This window comes from Mesoplodon densirostris, chromosome 1 (assembly GCF_025265405.1).
Source record: "Mesoplodon densirostris isolate mMesDen1 chromosome 1, mMesDen1 primary haplotype, whole genome shotgun sequence".
Classification (NCBI taxonomy): domain Eukaryota; kingdom Metazoa; phylum Chordata; class Mammalia; order Artiodactyla; family Ziphiidae; genus Mesoplodon; species Mesoplodon densirostris.
The window spans coordinates 63,858,456-63,880,675 of record NC_082661.1 but is presented as its reverse complement, the minus strand read 5'-3'; the positions used below and the strand labels follow the sequence as shown (position 1 = coordinate 63,880,675).

General features: G+C 35.0%; 2 protein-coding genes across 4 annotated transcripts in view; one reads left to right on the top strand and one right to left on the bottom strand.

The window, feature by feature from the left end:
* The window catches only part of CC2D2A (coiled-coil and C2 domain containing 2A), a 144,186-nt gene extending 139,129 nt beyond the window's left edge, over positions 1–5,057 (top strand). For all 3 annotated transcript variants that reach the window (XM_060103976.1, XM_060103986.1, XM_060103992.1), the window contains 4 exons: positions 1,126–1,248; positions 2,483–2,541; positions 3,361–3,538; positions 4,793–5,057. In XM_060103976.1, the coding sequence (XP_059959959.1) occupies positions 1,126–1,248; positions 2,483–2,541; positions 3,361–3,538; positions 4,793–4,981 (549 nt within the window). In that variant the 3' untranslated portion in view covers positions 4,982–5,057. The remainder of the gene's footprint in view (positions 1–1,125; positions 1,249–2,482; positions 2,542–3,360; positions 3,539–4,792) is intronic.
* Positions 5,058–16,364: 11,307 nt separating this feature from the next.
* FBXL5 (F-box and leucine rich repeat protein 5) overlaps positions 16,365–22,220 on the bottom strand; it is a 49,765-nt gene continuing 43,909 nt past the window's right edge. Inside the window, exon 11 of the mRNA XM_060085559.1 lies at positions 16,365–17,161. Within this exon, the coding sequence (XP_059941542.1) occupies positions 17,085–17,161 (77 nt within the window). The 3' untranslated portion in view covers positions 16,365–17,084. The remainder of the gene's footprint in view (positions 17,162–22,220) is intronic.

Here is a 22,220-nt window from a genome sequence, read left to right as displayed (position 1 = left end):
ATACATCTCTGCCCTTTTAGTGGGAGTAACTGCCAAGTAACAGGGCAAAGGCTGTGGGTACAGGAAGGGGTGAAGAACTGGGGCCAGGGATGCAATCTACCACATCTTGTATCATCTGATATCCCATGTATTTTTTTGTTTGCACTGTCTTCTCATTAGCTACTGCATGCTGGTAGAAACTATGTTTCATTCACAACTTTATCCACAGTGATTAGAACTGAGACTAAATATAAGGTACTTAATTATGTTGAATGGACAAATTCACCACTCATGCACACAGTTACTCAATATGCCTACCACATGCCAACCAGGAGCTGTGCTGGATGCTAATGATACAATGGTGAGTAAAGCACGTGGCAAATGTCCTCAAGGCAACATCTAATAGTCTAGTGAGATAAACAACTAAAAATAATGATAAATACTAACAATAGTAATAAAATAGCTAACAATTATTGAGCACTTACTATGTACCAGGAATTTTCCTAAGAGGTATAAATGAATCAACTCATTTAATGTTATCGTCATCCTTATGAGGTTAAGTACTATCATCCCACTTTTATACAGGAGGAAACTGAGGCATACGGTAATTAAATAAACTGTGCAAAGTCACACAGTTAGTAAATGTTGGAGCCAGAATTCAAATGCAAGTGGTCTGGTTCCAGAATTAATATGCTACAGTGCCTCAGTAAGACAGGTGCTATCTCAGAGGTTACAGAGTGCTGTGGAAGCAAAGAGATGGACACTTACCACAATTAGGAGGCTGGGAAGAGCAAGGTTGAGAAAGGCTAGCCCGAGAAGGGAGTAGCCTTGTCTGTCTTCTTCCAAAAGATTCTAAGTGTCTTATCACCAGGAACTACCTTATTTCATCAACCTACAATTAATTGTAAGATGCACCTCAACTGCAGGTATAAAAAATGTTAAAAAAAAAAAAAAATGGCCGGTGACAACTATATGATGCCACTGATCATAAAGTGCTTATCAGTCTTAAAAATCAAAATGACAAAAAATGTGCAAGCTACATGTTCCCTCTCTCCTTCTGCTGTCTCTCTTTATATAACATACATACACACACGTATACACATACATCTGCTACCATATATGCTAATGTAGTCTTGTCTTTTTTAGATTTGGTTTAATATTCAACAATACGATTCCCCATTAAGGATGAATTTTGATGTCACCAAGCCCAAGCTATGGAAATCTTTCTTTTCAAGAAGCCTTCCATATCCTGGCCTTTCCAGTGTTCAGGTATAATTTTTTTATTAACAATTAAATGTAGATATAGAAAGTGAGGAATGTGATATCATTATATTGGGTAGCCAGATATATTTTGACCCTTAATTCCACTCCTAGATATTCAGTCTAGAATATTTCATTTTCAAAGTTAGTTAAGCCCAATAAGAGAGACCATCATATCAGGAACCAGTACACAAATACGTATAAGAGTAAGTTTTGATACAGAGTCCCATGACCCAAAAGAATACCACAAAATATATTTAATTTTTTCAATGCTGGTCTCAATTCACTAATTTCATCACTGCTATTGAAACATGAAATCAAACTGCAGGGCATGATCCAGGAGGGGCTCATAACATTAATTTAGAGGGTCCTGGACAGTAATAGATTATAAAGAGTAAGCATGAGAACTGTTTACTAAAACTTTAAATGTGATAGCTATAGATATATAGATACTGTGTGTGTAATATAAACTGTATTTTTTACTGTGGATCAAACCTTTCCAAAAGAAGTTTTAAGAAAAATCACCCTAGAGAAATTCTCCCATGTATACAAGGTAACATAACAATTTTCATAGAAGCACTGTTTGCAAAAGCCTAAAATTGGAACAACAGAAGACATAAACTATGGTATATAGTAGACTATTTTATAGTAGTTACACAAATGAATTAATATTCATGAATATTAGTAAGCACACTGAAAATATACATCTGCTATTCTAAATATGTTAAGGGAGAAAAGATTGCATGTTTACAGTATAAAATTATTACATAAAGTTCAAAAAACATGCAGTACAATATATTGTTTAGGGATACATACATCTGTAGTTAAATCATAAACACATTTCACTAATTTGCCTATCTCCACTGACTATAATGTAAACACCATGAGAGCAGGGATTTTATTCACAGCTCTATCCCCTTCACTTGTGTAAGTGCCTGGCACACCGTAGGTATTCAGTATATGTTGAATGAAAGAGTGCTAAAAAACAAATTCAGATCATGGTTACTTCTGTGACAGTAAAGGGTGATAAAATTGAGAAAGAACCACAAAGCATTATAATTCGTGATGCTTTACTTAAAGTAGGCCTTGGGTATATTTGCATCTGTTACATTATCCTCGATGTCTAACTAACTGAATGTCTGAGAGTTCATAATTTAAAAAAAAAAATTAGAAAAGGATATATAGCTATTGAAATTAAGTGTAACTGATTTCTAAAATTCCTGAACTATTTTTTCTTTTATAGCCAGAAGAGCTAATTTACCAGCGCACCGACAAAGTGGCTACAGCTGAACTACAAGACAGGTCACTTGATATCCATAAATGCATATGCAGTCTGTCACTAGGAGTGTTAATATCCAACTAAACAATCCTCAGCCTGGATCAATGTGAAATAATTTGGGCAATTAAACTTTAATTCATGTTTATAGATGCAAAGTACAAATGTGATCTCTAAATCCCAAGGCTCAAAAGAAGGCTTTAGCATCAGCACGGTGTGAGACATACAGCAGTGAAATCCAGCAATAATAGGTAGTTCTCCAAAAACTCTACCTCAGATTATAGTTCAACGTCATGTTATTTATGGGTCTTGTTCAGACAATACCATAACCCTCAGCTTAAATATGCCTATTTTGTCCAATTAGTGCTTAAGTGAACTTCAGCTATTTTAAAAACCTAACACATGTAGAAAGCTAGTAAGAGCCTATTTGAGCCCCAATAATCCTTATAATGCTGTAAAATAGAACTTATTTCGCCAGTTTCACATGTGTGGAAACTGAGGCTCAGAGAGGTCCACATACTTGTCAAGTGTTAAAGGGGGCTTCTGAGCCCAGCCAGACCTTTCTTGTTTCAAAGCCTGTGTGTCCTTTCCACTGTCTCAAGCTGTGTGAAGAGCAGCATGTCAAACTGCACAAGATTAAATGTGATCCTTTTTAAGGTATTATTACTAAAAAATACCAATTTACTCTCAACTGCAAATTTCAAATACAGCCTTATTTGGGATCCTAAGAACAAATTCCCCCAAAAATCTTGTTTCTTCTAATAGTTTCAGAATACTATTTTTTATTTTTGTTTACAAGGGAAAAGTCAAGTCACCAAAAAATGGAGCTTATTTTTTATAAACAGGATTGAAAAAATACTAAAAGAAAAAATCATGGACTGGAGGCCTCGCCATCTGACTCGGTGGAATAGATACTGTACCTCTACTCTGCGTCACTTCTTGCCTCTATTAGAAAGAAATCATGGAGAAGATGTGGAAGACGACCACAGAGCAGAACTGCTGAAACAGCTAGGAGACTACAGAGTAAGTAGTTCATTTCAAATTGGAAATTGCTCAGGACTATGGGTTTTTGGAATCAAAATGCCTAAATTACTCCCCAAAGTACATAGATGAAGCAGCACAGACTAAAAAAATGTGATTAGAAGTTCAAATCTCCAGAATGAACCTACCATTAAAGAGCAAAATGCCTCTATAAAACCAAAACACCACCTTTTGTAGGAGGGTCCTATGAAAAATAGTATCTTTTATAAAATTACAAGAGTATTAAATAAAATGAAAATATCTGGCTAAATCATGTTAGACTCAGCTGAGCATAAAGACGAAACCAACCATTCTTGGTCAGATTTTTTTTAAAGGAAATTTTATACTAATTGCTTTTCATTGCTAAGAAAAACTCTCATTAATAGGCTTTCTTTACTGACTGTCAGTAGTGCTGTGTGTTCACATCCTTTATCTGGATCCTAAAACCTAGAAAGTAGTCTCAAACTAAAACAGTAAGCCTCATTGGCTAAACAGTATGAAATCAAGTTGTACATTTAATTCTACTCACTGACTAAAAATTACCTGTACCTTATAAGGCTCATTTTTCAGCTGGGATGTTTTCAATTCAAGTAACAGAAAACTTACTTCAAACAAGCTTGAACATTATCAACTTATGGGCTTATTTAGGTAAAAGTTAGGGGTGAGTAGCTATCAGGGCTATACCACGTCTGCAAGTCTTCCCACTCTGCCCTCCTCCATGTGGTGGCATCACCCACAGGATGGTTTTTCTTGTGGTAGCAAATGGCTGGAATTGTTCCCGGCAGGACTCACATCTGCACACATATTGCTCTGAGCATGACAGAGCATCTGCATGCCACTATCCCTTTTAAGTTTCCTAGATTATACATTCTTTCCTGTAGATCAACAGGGGCCAAGGGGATAGAAAGTATTAACTTAACCTAGGTCCCTGGAATTGCACGGGTTTCTATGCAAACTTGGGGCTATTAGGAAGAAAGAAGTAAACAGTGGAGAGTGGCTGGGTGACTAACAGGTGTCTTAAACACCAAGTCAGTATGTTAGCAACTAAAACAAAAAACGACATTTAGCCTCTCTCCATTTTCTATATTGCTAATATATAGCTGGACAGAAAAACAAAACTAAATAAATGACTTTAAGATCCAAAAGGAAGACTTCCTATTATGAATATTAAGAACTGTACATACTTACTTAGGGAAAAAATATAGTGAAAACTTCACATTCACTAATGACTAAAAATTTTGTTTTGCTTTCCTTCAGTTCTCTGGATTTCCCCTTCACATGCCATACTCTGAAGTGAGGCCTTTAATTGAAGCTGTGTATAGCACTGGAGTACATAATATTGATGCACCTAATGTTGAATTTGCTTTAGCTGTATATATCCACCCATATCCCAAAAATGTTTTGTCTGTTTGGATCTATGTTGCCTCCCTTATACGCAACAGATAATTTTTTCATTGTATGTTTTATATCATGTAAAAATGATAATTAAGATATGAGAATATTTTTAAGTGCTCTTGATCAAAGGGAAGAAAATACAAATAATGAAATAAAATTATCATTATTTTCAAAATATGCAAAATAAGTTTTTATTTAGTAGTCTACCTTGTCTCTGCCACTTTGACCCTAAATTCAACTGTGACAACTCAAGAGTTCCCGCTTACGCTATGAGCTTTATTCCTCTATGCTCTTGTACCTGCTCACCTCCTATTTAGAATGCTCTTCTTCTTTGCCAGTAAGACATCCCATGCTCTTAGACTGGAAGAATATTGTTAAAATGGCCATACTACCCAAAGCAATCTATGGATTTAATGTGATCCCTATCAAATTACCCATGACATTTTTCATAGAACTAGAACAAATAATCCTAAAATTTATATGGAACCACAAAAGATCCAGAATTGCCAAAGCAATCCTGAGGAAACTGAACAAAGCAGGAGGTGTAATCCTCCCAGACTTCAGAAAATACTACAAAGCTACAGTAATCAAAACGGCGTGGTATTGGCACAAAAACAAGACACATAGATAGAATAGAGAGACCAGAAATAAACCCATACACCTATGGTCAATTGATCTTTGAAAAAGGAGACAAAAATGTACAATGGAGAATAGACAGTCTCTTCAGCAAGTGGATGCTGGGAAAGCTGGACAGCCACATGTAAATCAACAAAGTTAAAACCCTCCCTCACACCATACACAAAAATAAACTCAAAATGGCTTAGAGACTTAAATGTAAGTCGTGATACCACAAAACTCCTGGAAGAGAACACAGGCAAAACATTCTCTGATATAAATCGCAGCCATTTTTTCTTAGATCAGTCGCCCAAGGCAAAAGAAATAAAATAAACAATAAACAAATGGGGCCTAATCAAACTTATAAGATTCTGCAAAGGAACATAAACAAAATAACTACCTATGGACTGTAAGAAAACATCTGAAAATGGTGCAACCAACAAGGTTGTATTAATTTCCAAAATATACAAACAGCTCATACAACTCAATATCAAAAAAAAACCACAATCAAAAAATGCGCAGAAGACCTAAATAGACATTTCTCCAAAGACATGCAGATGGCCAACAGGCACACAAGATGCTCAACATCACTGATTATTAGAGAAATGCAAATCGAAACTACAGTGAGATATCACCTCGCACTGGTCAGAATGGCCATCATCAAAGTCTACCAATAAATGCTGGAGAGGGTGTGGAGAAAATGGAACCCTCCTACACTGTTGGTGGGACTGTAAATTGGTGCAGCCACTACGGAAAACAGTCGGGAGGTTCCTTAAAAAACTAAAAATAGAGTTACAATATGATCCAGCAATCCCACTCAATCCCCTGGGCATACACCCAGAAGAGACGAAAACTCGTAATTCGGAAAGATACATGCACACCAATGTTCACAGCAGCACTATTTCCAATAGCCAAGACATGGAAGCAACCTAAGTGTCCACCAACAGAGGAATGGATAAAGAAGATGTGGTATATATACATATACAATGGAATAATTACTCAGCCATAAAGGAGAATGAAATATTGCCATTTGCAACAACATAGATTGACCTAGAGATTATCATACTAAGTCAAAGACAAATATTATATATCACCTACATGTGCAATCTTAAAATTAATACAAATGAATTTATTTACAAAACAGAAACAGGCTCACAGAAACCAAACTTATGGTTACTGAAGGGGAAGGTGGGGGAGGGATAAATTAGGAGTATGGGATTAACAGATATACACTACTGTATATAAAACTGATGAAGAACAAAGACCTACTGTATAGCACAAGGAACTATATTCAGTATCTTGTAATAACCTATAATGTACTGTATTGTAATGTACCTGAAACTAACATAATATTGTAAATCAACTATATTTCAATTTAAAAAAGAGATGGACTTCTCTGGTGGTGCAGTGGTTAAGAATATGCCTTCTAATGCAGGGGATGTGGGGTTCGATCCCTGGCCAGGGAACTAGATCCCACATGCATGCCGCTACGAAGAGTTTGCATGCCACAACTAAAGAGCCCACGAGCTGCAACTAAGGAGCCCACTGGCCGCAACTAAGAAGCCCACTGGCTGCAACCAAGGAGCACACGTGCTGCAACTAAAGGAGCTGGTGAGCCGTGACTAAGGAGCCCACAAGCCACAACTAGGGAATTTGCCTGCAGCAACTAAGACCTGGCACAACCAAAAAATATTTTTTTTTAAAGCGAGAGACATAGGTAATTAGGGAGTTAATTAGATCATAAGGATAAAGCCCTCAAGATGGGATTTAGTGCTCTTTAAGGAAAGACAGGAGAGAGCTTACTTCCCCTCTATGCCATGCATGGATACAATGAGAAGATGGCTGTCTACAAGCCAGAAAGAGTCTTCATTAGACAGTGGATCTGCCGAAACCTTGACTCTGGACTTACCAGCCTCCAGAACTGTGAGAAATAAATTTTTGTTGTTTAAGCCATCCAGCTTATGGTACTCTGTTACAACAGCCCAAACTGATGAAGCCAAAGTCAGATAATACTAAAAGGAATTAAAGGTACGTACTGACATGGAAAGATGTACACAAAATAGAAATATGTAAAACGGGATTTCTCAGTAGCGGCACTATTGACATTCTGGGCTAAGTAATTATTTGTTGTGAAGGGCTTTGTAGGATGTTTAACAGCATCCTTGGCACCTACCCACTAGCTGCCAGTTGCATTCTTCCCCTCTGCCAAGTTGTGACAACCAAGAATGTTTCCAGTCATTGCCAAATGTCTTCTATGGGATAAACTGCCTCCAGCTGAGAACCACTGATGTAGCTGGAATACAGTCTCACTTAAAAGCAAAACAAAACAAAAAACATAAAGACAGAAGAACCAAGTTAAGGAAATTTTTTTACCTTTATTCCCTTATGCCTTTCCCTATCAAATTATGATTATGTGTTTACATGCCTCTGATATTTATACTATGAACGCTTCAAAGGAGAATTCAAGGTCTAACCCATAATAGTCATTACCAATATAGCAGTATAGAGACAGGATAGTTGAGTGGTTAAGAGCATGAGCTTTGGAGAAATACTAGTTCTGCCACTTACTAGCTGGGTAATCCATGGGCAAGTTACTTAACCTCTTTGTTACTTAACTTTCCCCATATATAAGATTGGGATGATCACATTACCAACTTCATCATATTGTACTGATTTTAAAAGTTGGTATATTTAAAGTACTTAAAACACTACCCAGTACGTGGCACTTGATGTATGTCAGGTAACACAAGGCATTTTACTTAATTGTTGCCTCTTATTCTAAAAACAGTTTCAATATTTCATAAAATCCATCACAAAACTCAATATAAATTTAAACCAAGTGTATATATTGTTTCATTAACCATTAACTATCCACAGAGGTGTGGCCAAGATGGTGGAATAGGAAGACACTGAGCTTACCTCCTGTCACAGGCTCAGGAAAATTACAACTATTTACAGAGCAATCATCTATGAGAACAACTGGCAGAAAGATTTTCCACAACTAAAGATATAACAAAGAACCACAATGAGATGGCTAAGGGGGTCGGAGACACAGTAGGGTCAAGACCCACACCCCTGGGTAGATGACCCACAAATGGAAAGATAATCTCAATTACAGAGGTTCTCCTCAAGGAGCAAGGGGTCCAAGCCCCACATTGGGCTCCCCAGCCCAGGGCTCCCACACCTGGAAGACGAGCTCCTAGAATGTCTGGATTTGAAGGCCAGTGGGGTTTGCATATGTGAGAGACAAGTGGGCTCCACTCTTAAAGGGTACACACAAAATCTCAATCACTCCAAGTCCCAATGAAGAAGCAGTAATTTGAAAGACATCTCGGTCAGACAAACTTGCTGACCCTGGAGAGACTCCCTGAGAGGTAGGAGGGAATTGGGGCTCCCCACACAGACATAAACACTGGGGGTGCCATTTTGGGGAGCTCATCCTACCATTAGGACACTGGTGCTGGTAAGCACCATTCTGGAGTACTCTCTCTAGTCTATTAGTTCAGGGGGCTTAACAGCACACCTGGTATTGGACCAACACCAACACCAGGTACCCCCAGCCCCTGCAGCCAGCACCAGCCCCAGGACCCCCTGGGACATGCAGCTTGCCATTGTAGACTTTGCCACAACAACCAGTGAGCCAGCAGCCACCACACAAGGCAAGGCCCAGCAGCCAACTGGGCCAGGGGCCAGCCCCACCTACCACACGCCCAAAGTAGTCAGCCCCACCACAACAGAAGGGCCCACACAGCCCACAAAGAGGACACCCCCTAGAACATATAGCACTAGTGAGCAGAGGGGAGGGTGCTGCTGGGCCCCATTAAATGTCTCTGACAGAAGGCCACTTCTCCAAGATCATGAAAGCTAAGTGACCTACTAGTTACACAGAAATAAACAGAGAATTAGGCAAAATGAAGAGACAGAGGAATATGTTCCGAATGAAGAAAAAAGACAAAACCCCAGAAGAAGGACAAACCAAAGTGGAAATAAGCAATCTAACCCATAAAGAATTCAAGATAATGATCATAAGATGCTCGATGAACTCAGGAGAAGAATAGATGAACACAGTGAGAAGTTTAACAGAGTTAGAAACTATAGAGAAAAAATACAGAGGTGAAGAATACAATAAAAATAAAAAATACACTAGAAGGAATCATCAGTAGATTAAATACAGAGAACAGTCAGTAAACTGGAAGACAGGGTAGTGGAAATACCAAAGCTGAAAAAAAAAAAAGAATTTAAAAAAATGAGAAAGTTTAAGAACCTTTGAGACAACGTCAAGTGCACTAACATTCACACTATAGGGGATCCAGAAGGAGAAGAGAAAGGGGCAGAGAACCTATTTGAAGAAATAATAGCTGAAAGCTTCCCTAACCTGGGAAAAGAAACAGACATTCAGTTCCAGGAAACAGAGAGTCTCAAAGAATATGAACTCAAAGAGGTCCACACCAAGACACATTATAATTAAAATGGCAAAAAATTAAAGATAGAGAGAATATTAAAAGCAGCAAGAGAAAAACAACTAGATACATACAAGGGACCTCCCATAAGACTATGAGCTGACTTTTCAGCAGAAACCCTGTAGGTCAGAAGGGAGAGAACTGATGAAAAAAAAAAAAAAAAAACTTTAAACCAAGAATATTCTATCTGACAAGACTATCCTTCAGATTTGAAGGAGAGATAAAGAACTTTACAGATAAGCAAAAACTAGAAGACTTCAGTACCACTACAACAGCTTTACAAGAAATGTTAAAAGGACTTCCCTAAGTGGAAAAAAAGAAAAAAAGGCCACAAGTAGAAATATGAAAATTACAAAAGCAAAAGTCTCATCAATAAAAGCAAACATACCATAAGGTAGTATATCAACCACTTATAAAGCTAGTAGTAAAATTAAAAAACAAAAGTAGTAAAATTATCTATATCCACAATAAGTAGTCAAAAAATACACAAAACAAAAATGTAAAATATGATATCAAAACATTAAATGTGGAGAGGTAAAAATGCAGGGTTGTTAGAATGCATTCAAACTAAAAAAGATCAACATTAAACAATCACATATACCTATCTATGTATCTTCCTACCTACTTCATGGTAACCTAAAACCAAAAACCTATAATCAATACACACAATAAGAGAAAGGAATCCAAACATAACACTAAAGATAGTCATCAAGTCACAAGGGAAGAAGACAAAAGAAAAAAAGAAATGAAACAAACTACCAAAACAACCAGAAAACAATTAACAAAATGGCAAAAAGTACATTACCTATCAACAATTACTTTAAATGTAAATGGACCAAATACTCCAGTCAAAAGACTTAGAGTGGCTGAACAGATTTTTTTAAATAAACAAACAAAAAAGTAACCATATATATGCTGCCTGTAAGAGACTTATTTCAGACCTAAATACACACACAGACTGAGAGTGGACGTAAAAAGGTACTCCATGTGAAAGGAAATGAAAAGACAGGGTAGCAACACTTATATCAGACAAAATAGACTTTAAAACAAAGACTATAATAAGAAACAAAGAAGGATATTACCCAATGATAAAAGGGGTCAATCCAACAAGAAGACATAACAGCTATAAATATCTATGTACCCAACAAAGGAGCACCTAACAAGGTGAAGCAAATATTATTAACAAACATAAAGGGAGAATCTGACAGTAACACAGTAATAGAAGGAACCTTTAACACCCCACTCACATCAATGAACAGATCATCAAGACAGAAAAGCAATAAGGAAACACTGGCCTTAAATGATACATTACACTAGATGGATTTTAAATATATAGAGAACATACTATCCAAATGCAGCACGACACACTTCTTTTCAAGTGCACGTGGAACATTCTCCAGGATAGATCATGTGCTAGGCCACAAAACAAGTTTCAGTAAATTTAAGAAGACTGAAATCATATCAAGCATCTTTTCCAACTACAGTGCTGTAAGACTAAAAATCAACTACCAAAAAAATAACCCGAAACAACCCACACACAAGCACATGGAGGCTAAACAATATGCTACGAAACATCCAATGGATCACTGAAGAAATCAAAAAAGAAATTAAAAAAATACCTGGAGACAAATGAAAATGGAAACACAATGATCCAGTGTCTATGGAACTCAGCAAAAGCAGTTCTCAGAGGCAAGTTTATAGCAATACAAGCCCACCTCAGGAAACAAGAAAAATCTCAAATAAAAATTTAACTTTATATCCAAAGGAACTAGAAAAAGAAGAACAAACAAAACCCAAAGTTAGCAGAAAGGAAGAAATAATAAAGATCAGAGGAAAATAAATGATAGAGACTAAAAAACAATAGAAAAGATCAATGAAACTAAGAATTGGTTCTTTGAAAGATAAACAAAATTGATAAACCTTTAGCCAGACTCATCAACATAAAAAGAGAGTCCAAATAAAATAAAAAATGAAAGAAGAGAAGTTATAGCTAATACCACAGGAACACAAAGAATCATAAGAGATTATATTGAGAACAATTATATGCCAATAAAATGGACAACCTAGAAGAAATGGAATAAATTCCTAGAAATGTACAATCTCCCATGACTAAATTAGGAAGAAACAGAAAATATGAACAGACCCATTACCAGTAATGAAATTGAATCAGTAACCAAAAAAACTCCCAGCAAACAGAAGTCCAGGACCAGATGGCTTCACTGGTGAATTCCACCAAAAACTTAAAGAGGAGTTAACATCCATCCTTCTCAAACTATTCCAAACAACTGCAGAGGAGAAAAATGCTTCCGAACTCATTCTACAAGGACAGCATCACCCTGATACCAAAACCAAAGACAACAAATGCAAAATGACAGGCCAATGTCACTGATGAACATAGATGCAAAAATCCTCAAGAAAGTATTAGCAAATCAAATTCAACAATATCTTAAAAGAATCGTACACCATGATCAAATGGAATTTATCCCAGGGATTGCAATGATGATTCAATATCTGCAAATCAATGAATGTGATAACCTTAAGAAACTGAATAATAAAAATCATATGATCACCTCAAGAGATGCAGAAAAAGTTTTTGACAAAATTCAACATCCATTTAAGGTGGGTATAGCTTGGAAAACTATAAGACACTGATGAAAGAAACTGAAGAAAACACAAATAGAAAGATATACCACACTCATGAATTGGAGGAATTAATATTGTTAAAATGACCCTACTACATTCAATGCTATCTCTCTCTGTCAAAATACCAATAGCATTTGTCACAAAACTAAACAAATAATCCTAAATTTGAATGGAAACACAAAAGACCTTGAACAGCCAAAACAATCATGAGAAAGAAGAACAAAGCTGGAGGTATCAGGCTTCCTGACTTCAAACCATACTACAAATCTACAGTAATCAAAACAGTATGGTGCTGGCATGAAAAAACACACACACATGGGGCTTCCTTGGTGGCGCAGTGGTTGAGAGTCCGCCTGCTGATGCAGGGGACACGGGTTCATGCCCCGGTCCAGGAAGATCCCACATGCCACAGAGCGGCTGGGCCCGTGAGCCATGGCTGCTGAGCCTGCACATCCGGAGCCTGTGCTCCACAATGGGAGAGGCCACAACAGTGAGAGGCCCGTGTACCGCAAAAAAAAAAAAAAAAAAAAAAAAAAAAAAAAAAAAAAAAAAAAAAAACCACACATACAGATCAATGGAACAGAATAGAATCCAGAAGTAAATTCACACTTACATGATCAATTAATCTATGACAAAGGAGGCAAGAATATAAATGGGAAAAAGACATCCTCTTCAATAAACAGTATTGGGAAAACTGGAGAGCTACATTAAAAAAGAATCAAACTGGACTACTTTCTCACAACAAATACAAAAATAAACTCAAAATGAATTAAAGACTTAAATGTAAGGACCCGAAACCATAAAACTCCCAGAAGAAAACACAGGCAGTATGCTCTTTGACACTGGTCTTACCAATAGCTTGGATATGTCTCCTCAGGCAAGGGCAATAAAAGCAAAAATAAGCAAATGGGGCTACATCAAACTAAAGAGCTTTTGCATGCAAAAAAACAAAAAGAACTCTCAACAAAACAAAAATGCAGCCTGCTGAATGGGAGAAGATATTTGCAAATGATATATTTGACAAAGGGTTAATATCCAAAATATACAAAGAACTCATACAACTTGACATCAAAAAAACAACCAGATTAAAAAAGGTGCAGCAGACCTGAATAGACATTTTTTCCAAAGAAGACAAACCGATGGACAACAGACACATAAAAATATGCTCAACATCATTAATTACCAGGGAAATGCAAATCAAAACCACAATGAGATACCACCTCACACCTGTCAGAATGGCTGCCAACAAAAAGACAACAAATAACAAGTGTTGGTAAAGATGTGGAGAAAAGTGAACCCTCATGCACTACTGGTGGGATTGCAAATGGTGCAGCCCCTATGGAGAACAGTATGGAGAATCCTCAAAAAATTAAAAATAGAACTGTCAGCAATTTTACTTCTGAGTATTTATCCAAAGAAAACAAAAACACTAATTCAAAAAGTTATATGCACTCCAGTCTTCACTGATGCATTATTTATATTATTATAAATAATATAAATTTTAATATAAATATAATTACCATTAATTTTATAATTATATCTATTATAAAATTAGCATATTTATAATTACTAATAATTGTTATTATATTGATTGTATATTTATAATTTAATACGTTATAAATAATATAAAATTTTGCATTATTTATAATAGCCACAAGATGGAAGCAACCTGAGAGTCCATGGAAAGATAAATGGATAAAGAAGATACATACATATATATATATACAAGTATATATGATATTACTCAGCCATTAAAAAAGAATCTTGTCACTTGAGACAACATGGATGGATCTAGAGGATACTAAGTGAAATAAGTCAGAGAAAGACAAATATGACATGATTTTACTTATATGTGGAATCTAAAAAACAAAACAAAAACAGTCTCATAGATACAGAAAACAAACCAGTGGTTGCAAGAAGGGAGGAGGGTAGGGGAAATAGGTGAAGGAGATTAAAAGGTACAAACCCTGTTATATATCATGGGGATGTAATATACAGCAGAAGGAATATGGTCAATAATACAGTAATAACTTTATATAAGTAGAGATGGTTACCAGACTTACCACAGTGATCATTTCATAATGTATGCAAGTGTCAGGTCATTACACAGTACACTTGAAACTAACATAATATTGTACATCAACTATTTCAATGAAAAATAAATTTAGAAGAAATTTTAAAGCATTAACTATCCTTAATAATGGAACAGCAGTAATACTTAAAAATTAAATGCAGATTATGCCATCTCCCCATGAAATGGGTGGGGGTAGTGGGGGTGGTAGAAAAACAGTGAGTTTCCACATGCAATGTGCTCACATGTTGAAGTCAGTTTGATTCAAGACTGCCAAGTCCTATTTAATGGTTTTCTAACATCAAGTAGCACAGGACAAGGCAAAAGGGGGGCACCTCAATTACCTGGAACCCCTGGGAAATTAGCTGCTCAAATTAATTAATTTATGAAGAATAACATTTAAGCCAAGTCCCAAAATATCATTTAATCATGATTTTTTCCATTAAGTATTATCAAAAAGTTTACTCCCCAAATATTACACTGTTTTCTGATTACATGGGTATAAACTTGAGTACTCACTTGATGACTTGGGACCTGGTTATAGATGACTAATTTTACCATGCAGTTGGATAGGAGTCACTCCAGAAGACTTATTTTAGTTTGTTTTCTTGAGATAGTCCCTGATGTCAACTTTTCAAGTAAACTTTATTAAACACTTAAGGAAATAAAAGTACAGTAACGACAAAACAGTCAACCTACAAAATAAAACTTCTGACCCTGTAACTGTTCACTAAACTCAGATTTCCTCTCAAGTTCTCTAAGGGAATCCAGAACGTTTTTTCCTTTGTGCTTAGGCCAGACTTTTAAAGGAGGCAGCTAGGCGCAGTAGTGCCACAAGAGGCATGAGAACTTAAGCTAAGAGACACAAACTTAAAGGGTAAGATGGTCTGCTTCTACAGCTGCCCTATCCTCCATACAAGAAACTTGAGGGGTTCCATCTTGTATTTCACAAATGTTAACAGCAATGGAATCAAAATGAGAGAACTCTTAGAGAAAAGTGAAATTTCAGAGTCATTAGATGTCCTTCCTTAGAAGTGATCTTCCCTCACAATATATAGTTCAAATGTTAGTTAAATTTAAAAGCAGAGTGACTTCTCATTTATTTTCTCATCAAATGTTTCTTCCTTCATCTTTAGACAACTCTGTGTAAAATAGTTTTCTCTTAGCCTGAACTGAAATCTGTCTATCTATAGTTTATATCTTTCCTACTCTTCCTCTTCCTCAATAAAACAAACAAACAAAAAATACCTGGGACCACAAAGAACATAATTGCAAGATTACCTCCTCTTCCACAGCCTTACAGATATTTATAAAAATAGATGGCATGCTGCTATTCTTTTTTATGACATAAATTATACATAGCATGACATAAAATTGACTCAGTATGTGCCTTTCTGAATAACAGGTCTCCATTCTAATTATTTCGAACAGCAATGAAGATAAGCTTACAAATTCAAATTCTGATTACTGCACAATAAATTTCAAAAAGACAATTCAGCTCAATAAAATCAGGTATCTGTCTAGAACTATTCATTTGTCAGAGTCATGATTTCATGGGAGTTCAAAAGACCTATTTCGTCCTATTTCACAGTAAAGTAACCCTGGATTGAGATTTACAACAAAATCAAAACACAAAAGACATTACTTGGTAAAGTCCTCAAAGTAGATTTTATTTATACATTTCTTCAAATGACTGTGGAACTTTTAAAAACCCCTCCCCCAAATGTGACAATTTATGGACAGTGGTGGGAACCAGGGGTCTTTGAAGAAAGCGAATACAAAGACATTGGTGCTGTGCCAGCTCCCTGAGCTAACACCAAGAAGCCAATTTATTTTATAATCTTAAAGAATCTTATATGTGGATATGTTTGAATTGGCCCTCTGAGAATTGTTCAAATAAAGGAAACATTATGGAAAAGAGACTGGTTTCCAAAATTTGCAGTCTCTGAAAATAAAACTTCAAAAATGTATGTCTGAAACGATCTGCAAGGCTTGGTACAGTGTTTATCTATGAAGAGAACCAATAACCCATTGACTTCAGAACTCAAAATAATCTAAAAAATACTTTAAATGGCATGGCATTAGTGACATTTTTTTCAAAATATTTAGTTTAAAAGAAATCTGATAAAATTGTTCTCACCCTATGAAAAGACCTAATCCCTTTCTAAAACAAAAATAGGATTTGCAAGAGAAACAACACTGTACAATTCACTGGTAAATTAAGATTTCCGAGGCTGTAAGAAATGGGGCCAAAACAAGTCACACTCAAAAAGGGATGATTAACACAAGAAATGTGCTATAAGTAAAGTGCATGAAAGGAAGCCTGCTCAGCTAAATGAAGTAGACAAAGGTCAGAAGTCAAGGGTCATTCGCCAGAGCGGCAGCAGGCTCGAAAACCACACTGCAAATTCTGGCATCCACTGGCGGTGTCAGCATGAGGACCTGTATGAAAACAGAAAAGTGTGAAAGGAGGAATTTCTTATCACACAAAAATAATCTTGCTAATGAAAGAAGTAAAACACTTATTGTTTTTAGCTAGTAATACATTTGTAACATATAAGTAAAATCCCACGAGTGTATAAAATTATTCAGCACAAAAATCGCCAACAGCAGTTTGACTTTAACTAATATAGGTAAATGAAAAAGAAGAATAAAAAGAAGTAATTTTTTGGCAACAATCTTACAAAATAAAAAATCCAAGAAGAAAAGAGATAACCCACAGAAGCAAGACTGCCAGGATAACTTCACAATGGATTTTTTGTATCATGAACATCTTTCCTAGAAATATAATTAAGGCAAAAACAACCTTATCTGTAATAGATAAGCTAAAGAATCCAGTATTGAGCAATTATAATAAATATTATATTCAAAACTTTTGTTAAAAATAAACTATGTAGATACAGCCTTAACATATTTGCCATATTGTTATTTAACATCTGTACCCAAAATAAGTCATGTGATAGGGTTAGATGAAATTATCTTCCAGAATCAAATATGTAATGAATGAATAATTAAAAACATATCTAAGACATAGTAAAAATTATGATCCAATTACAAAGAAAAGTAATAATACATTTGTGGAATAACTGACATTTTATTCCAATCACATTATGCTACCCAGACACTAGATTAAAAGATCCATTAGGAAACATAGCTGAGAATTAGAAAGTATCAAAGAGATATCATGGCGCATATTCAAATGTCAAGTACTCTGAATGAATCACAGTTTTCATAAAGGCGAGCAAATGTGGAAAAAGACATTTTAACTATATTGAAGCCTTTCAGTATGTCTGCACCATGAACAAAGTTAATTAATTCTTTCATCAATTAGAACCAAAATACTTGCATTTTTGATATGCAAGGACCATAAAAGTGCATGAAATATATTTTTATTATAGAAAATAATATTTATTTTATCAAATGGATTATAATTGAAAAATCATAGTACCCTGGAATGATATCAAGACTTTAACTTAGAAAAATATGTTAAATTAGCTTTGTTTGTCTTTTGAAGTAGCAATCCATTGCAAAAGAAGGCAATTATGCTAATACCAACATAAGAAAATAACTACTTGCAAATAAACACATAGAACACACTTATTTACCAGAATTTAACTTTTTTTTGTATTCCTGAAATGGCAATATACAAAATACAAAGGACTAATTTCTTAGGATATATAATCAATGAAGTATAGCATTCATATATTTCACTAATGGAAATAATAATGTATCTTTAAGTAAGAAAAGAAACTAATGAACTTTACAAGCATAGCGGAACTGCAATAGCTTACGATTTCATTTATTTTCAAATGCTTATGCTTAACTTTTAAAGTAATATAATGCCTGGGATACAGGGAGCAGGTATGAGAATGGGCAATAGTATATCAAAAAAGATTGACCACAGGTTTATAACTGCTGAAGGCAATGATCCATAAAACTTCTTTATATTATTATGTTTAAATATTTAAAATGTTCCATAATAAAAGTTAAGTCATTTCAAATATAAAATTGAATTACCACAAGCTTATTTTTTATTTAATCAAAATTAAAATCTATTCTATTTTGAAAATGAAAAGTTAAATGTGTCAAATACTTAAAATTCATAAAGTAGCATTTTTGTTAAGACTAGTTTCTCTTAAGACACAATGCTAGTCATCTTAATCAAAGAGTCAAAATGAAATTTCTTAGTACATATTATCAGATATTTATTAGAAATGCTCTAGTGGTTTGAAAATCTTCTCGCACTGACAACCTTTGACCTGGTTCTCCCTTTGAATACATTTTCAGCTTTAACTGATATTCCCCACCTTCCCTTCTTAGCTTGCCTTTCCTCACCCCTTGCACTGGTTACTGCTTTGCCTGCCAATCACCTAGTAGAGCCTTTCTCCAAGAGCCAATCTCCTACCTCACTATCATTGCCCTGCCCTGACACAGTCCCTGTGATGAAACGCTTTAAACTGGTGGCTTTTGCAAAAACATATCTATCATTTTCTCAGTATATAATTCTATTCTAACTTTTTTGGAAGGGAGAAGTATGAGGAAAGAGACATGGAGACTTGGGTACAATATTCCAAACTGAAACTCCCTACAATACTTCAAAATGTCTATACTCCTATTTTTAAAAGGACAGAAAGGTTAAGGAAGAAATTTTATACTGAAATCAGTGGCCTAGGGAAAAATCATAAGCGATGGCTGAAAGCAATCAAAGTAAGTATGCTACTGGTTTTCAAGAGAGAAAATTAAATGTGAGCCTCAAAGGAGCCAACTAGATCAAGGAATCTAATCAAAAGATTCATATTTTTCCAAACACAGGCATACTTCATTTAATTGTGCTTCACTTTATTGCACTTTGCAGATACTGCATTTTTTACAAACTAAAGGTGTGTGGCAACCTTGCACTGAGCAAGTCTATTGGCACCATTTTTCCAAGAGCATTTGCTCACTTCTTGTCTCTCTGGCATATTTTGGTAATTCTCACAATATTTCAAGCGTTTTCATTATTATTATATTTGTTATGGTCATCTGTGATCAGTGATCTTTGATGTTACTACTATGACTCACTGAAGGCTCAGATGATGGTTAAAATTTTTTAGCAAAAAAGTATTTTTAAATTAAAGTATGTACATTGTTTTTCTTAGACAATGCTTTTGTACTTAATAGACTACAGTACAGTGCAAACATAACTTTTATGTACACTGGGAAACCAAAATATTCACGTGGCTCACTTTATTGCAATATTCACTTTATTATGGTGGTCGGGAACCAAACTCACAATATCTCCGAGGTATGCCTGTACCACACAGTTTTTCACCAACCTCCCCAAAAAACAGAGGCCCAAGATCCTCAGTCTCCACTCTGGTGACCTGAGTCACTTTTTGCTCTCAGAGTCTAAGGGATGGAAGTAGGGATAATATGAGAAGAAAAATGTAGGAATAAAAATATGTGTCCTATATTAGGTAGAAAGTAACCCTATCCTGATATCTGTCAGCATCTCCTTATTCATCACAAAACAAAGTTTACGCTCATATTGCTATAAAATGTGCTCCCTTTCTCAGATACACACCAGAATATCTTAGTTTCAATGGAAATCTAAGGGCATAAATTGTACTTAACCAACAACTGTAATACTAACTACCTCAAAACTACAATCCCATCATAAGGTGAATGACATTCCAGGTGACTGATCCTAAAAATCCATAAAAGTGATATCATCCATGAATGGGTTTTATTTTGTTGAAGGCCTAGGGCAAAGCAAAAGTGAAGACAACCGCTGTTTGTAAGTTAGTTTCATACTGTAGAAAACAGGGGAGAAAGCAATTTCCAAAGCATGGAAATCATAAGCAATGTTAACAGTTAAGACCCTTAAGCATCACAGAAGGACTATTTAGAAAAGGGAATAAATGGACAACAGAATAAACAGGCAACAGAAAAAGTGAGGTAGAATTGGAAAGAAACATGACTACGATATGCTGGGTTGCCAAGTATCTCAAGTAGACAGCTGTGCTTCCACAGACACAGAATTTCAAAGGTAAACATTTGACTTATCACCAGTAAATGTCGATCTTGATATGAGATAATAAACCCAATGGTTATAATAGATGAGGGCTAAATTACGGTAAAGGATAATAAAACAGAAAAATAACATTTGCATAATCATTAAATAAAATCTTTAAACGCATGGTAAAAATAAATTTTGTAAGAAAGCATTTTTTAAAATATTAGTTAAGAAGAGCTATAATGGTAGCTATTGTTATTTTCCCAAATTTTTATTACTGGTTTGATTTTCCTAGATTTTAAGCATATTACTTATGCCGTATATCTGCACTTACCTTCACTTACCTTTAATTCCTCTTTAACTTAAATTAGAAACATAAGAGAGCAAATCATCTGAAACTGTGTCACCTACTATGATCTAATCTATCTTAATTCATAAATTAAACGTACATTGAAATGCAAATCAGTACAAGTTTATTTGCTATCATTGTTCAAATGTTCTTCAGAGCTCTAAAACTAGGCAATTCCACCTAACACTTCCTAAATGACAAGGAATTTTTTAAATGTTATGGCTAAGGAGCCTTTTTTTATACTTAAATCTTAACTTTATCAATCAAATAACAAATTTAAGTGTCATGAAGAATCATTAAGAAGAATAAAAATGGCATTTTATGTTAATGCTTAGTACAGTATCTTGCTCACAGCAGACACTGTTTGAATATCTGATTACTAATTTATCTTCTCCAAAATCTCTGTTAATGTTCAGGAAATAGAAAATTTTGTTTTACTTATCACTTTTTAGTTAATGAATATTATTTATCAGCATTTACTTCTTTTAGTTAGTAACCTGGTAGTTAACTATGTAAACTCTCTTTCGACAAAATACATTTTTAGTTAAGTGTTACTCTCAAATATTAAAATATAATGTGTCACCTAAATATGCTCCCTATTAGTTTAAGAACATGTATAAAAATATTGACTACTTTCAGAAATAATAAAAATAATAATAAAAAGGGAGCTAAATATTTACAGTCACTAAGTATTTATTGTACAAGTTGAATTGTAATAAAAGATACTGGATGAATCCCATGTCATCTTGCAAAACTGGATACAATGCAACTTTATTCTAACACTTTCTAGTGTCCATATGGCCTTTTAAGGAAAAGATTGTATCAGGGCATTGGTTTAAGAGCAACTGGCTGGAACTCTGGAACATAAGTTCACATGACAAGTCACCCTGTAAACTTTAAAGGATTTCCATTTCCCCCAAATCATGCTTTAAGAAGCTGTAAAAGGAGACTTGGTATTGGATTATACAAGCACGGTCAATTTATTTTCAAACATTTTAAAGTCAGATATATTCATTAAAATTCATTTATTGAAAATTACCACTCATTTATCAAAAAAAATCTTAACATTCAACAAAAAGAATGTAGCAGCTCCTTTGGAACACTTTAATATTTATATATTCAAAACCAGTCAAGATGAAAGGAATTCTAACATACTA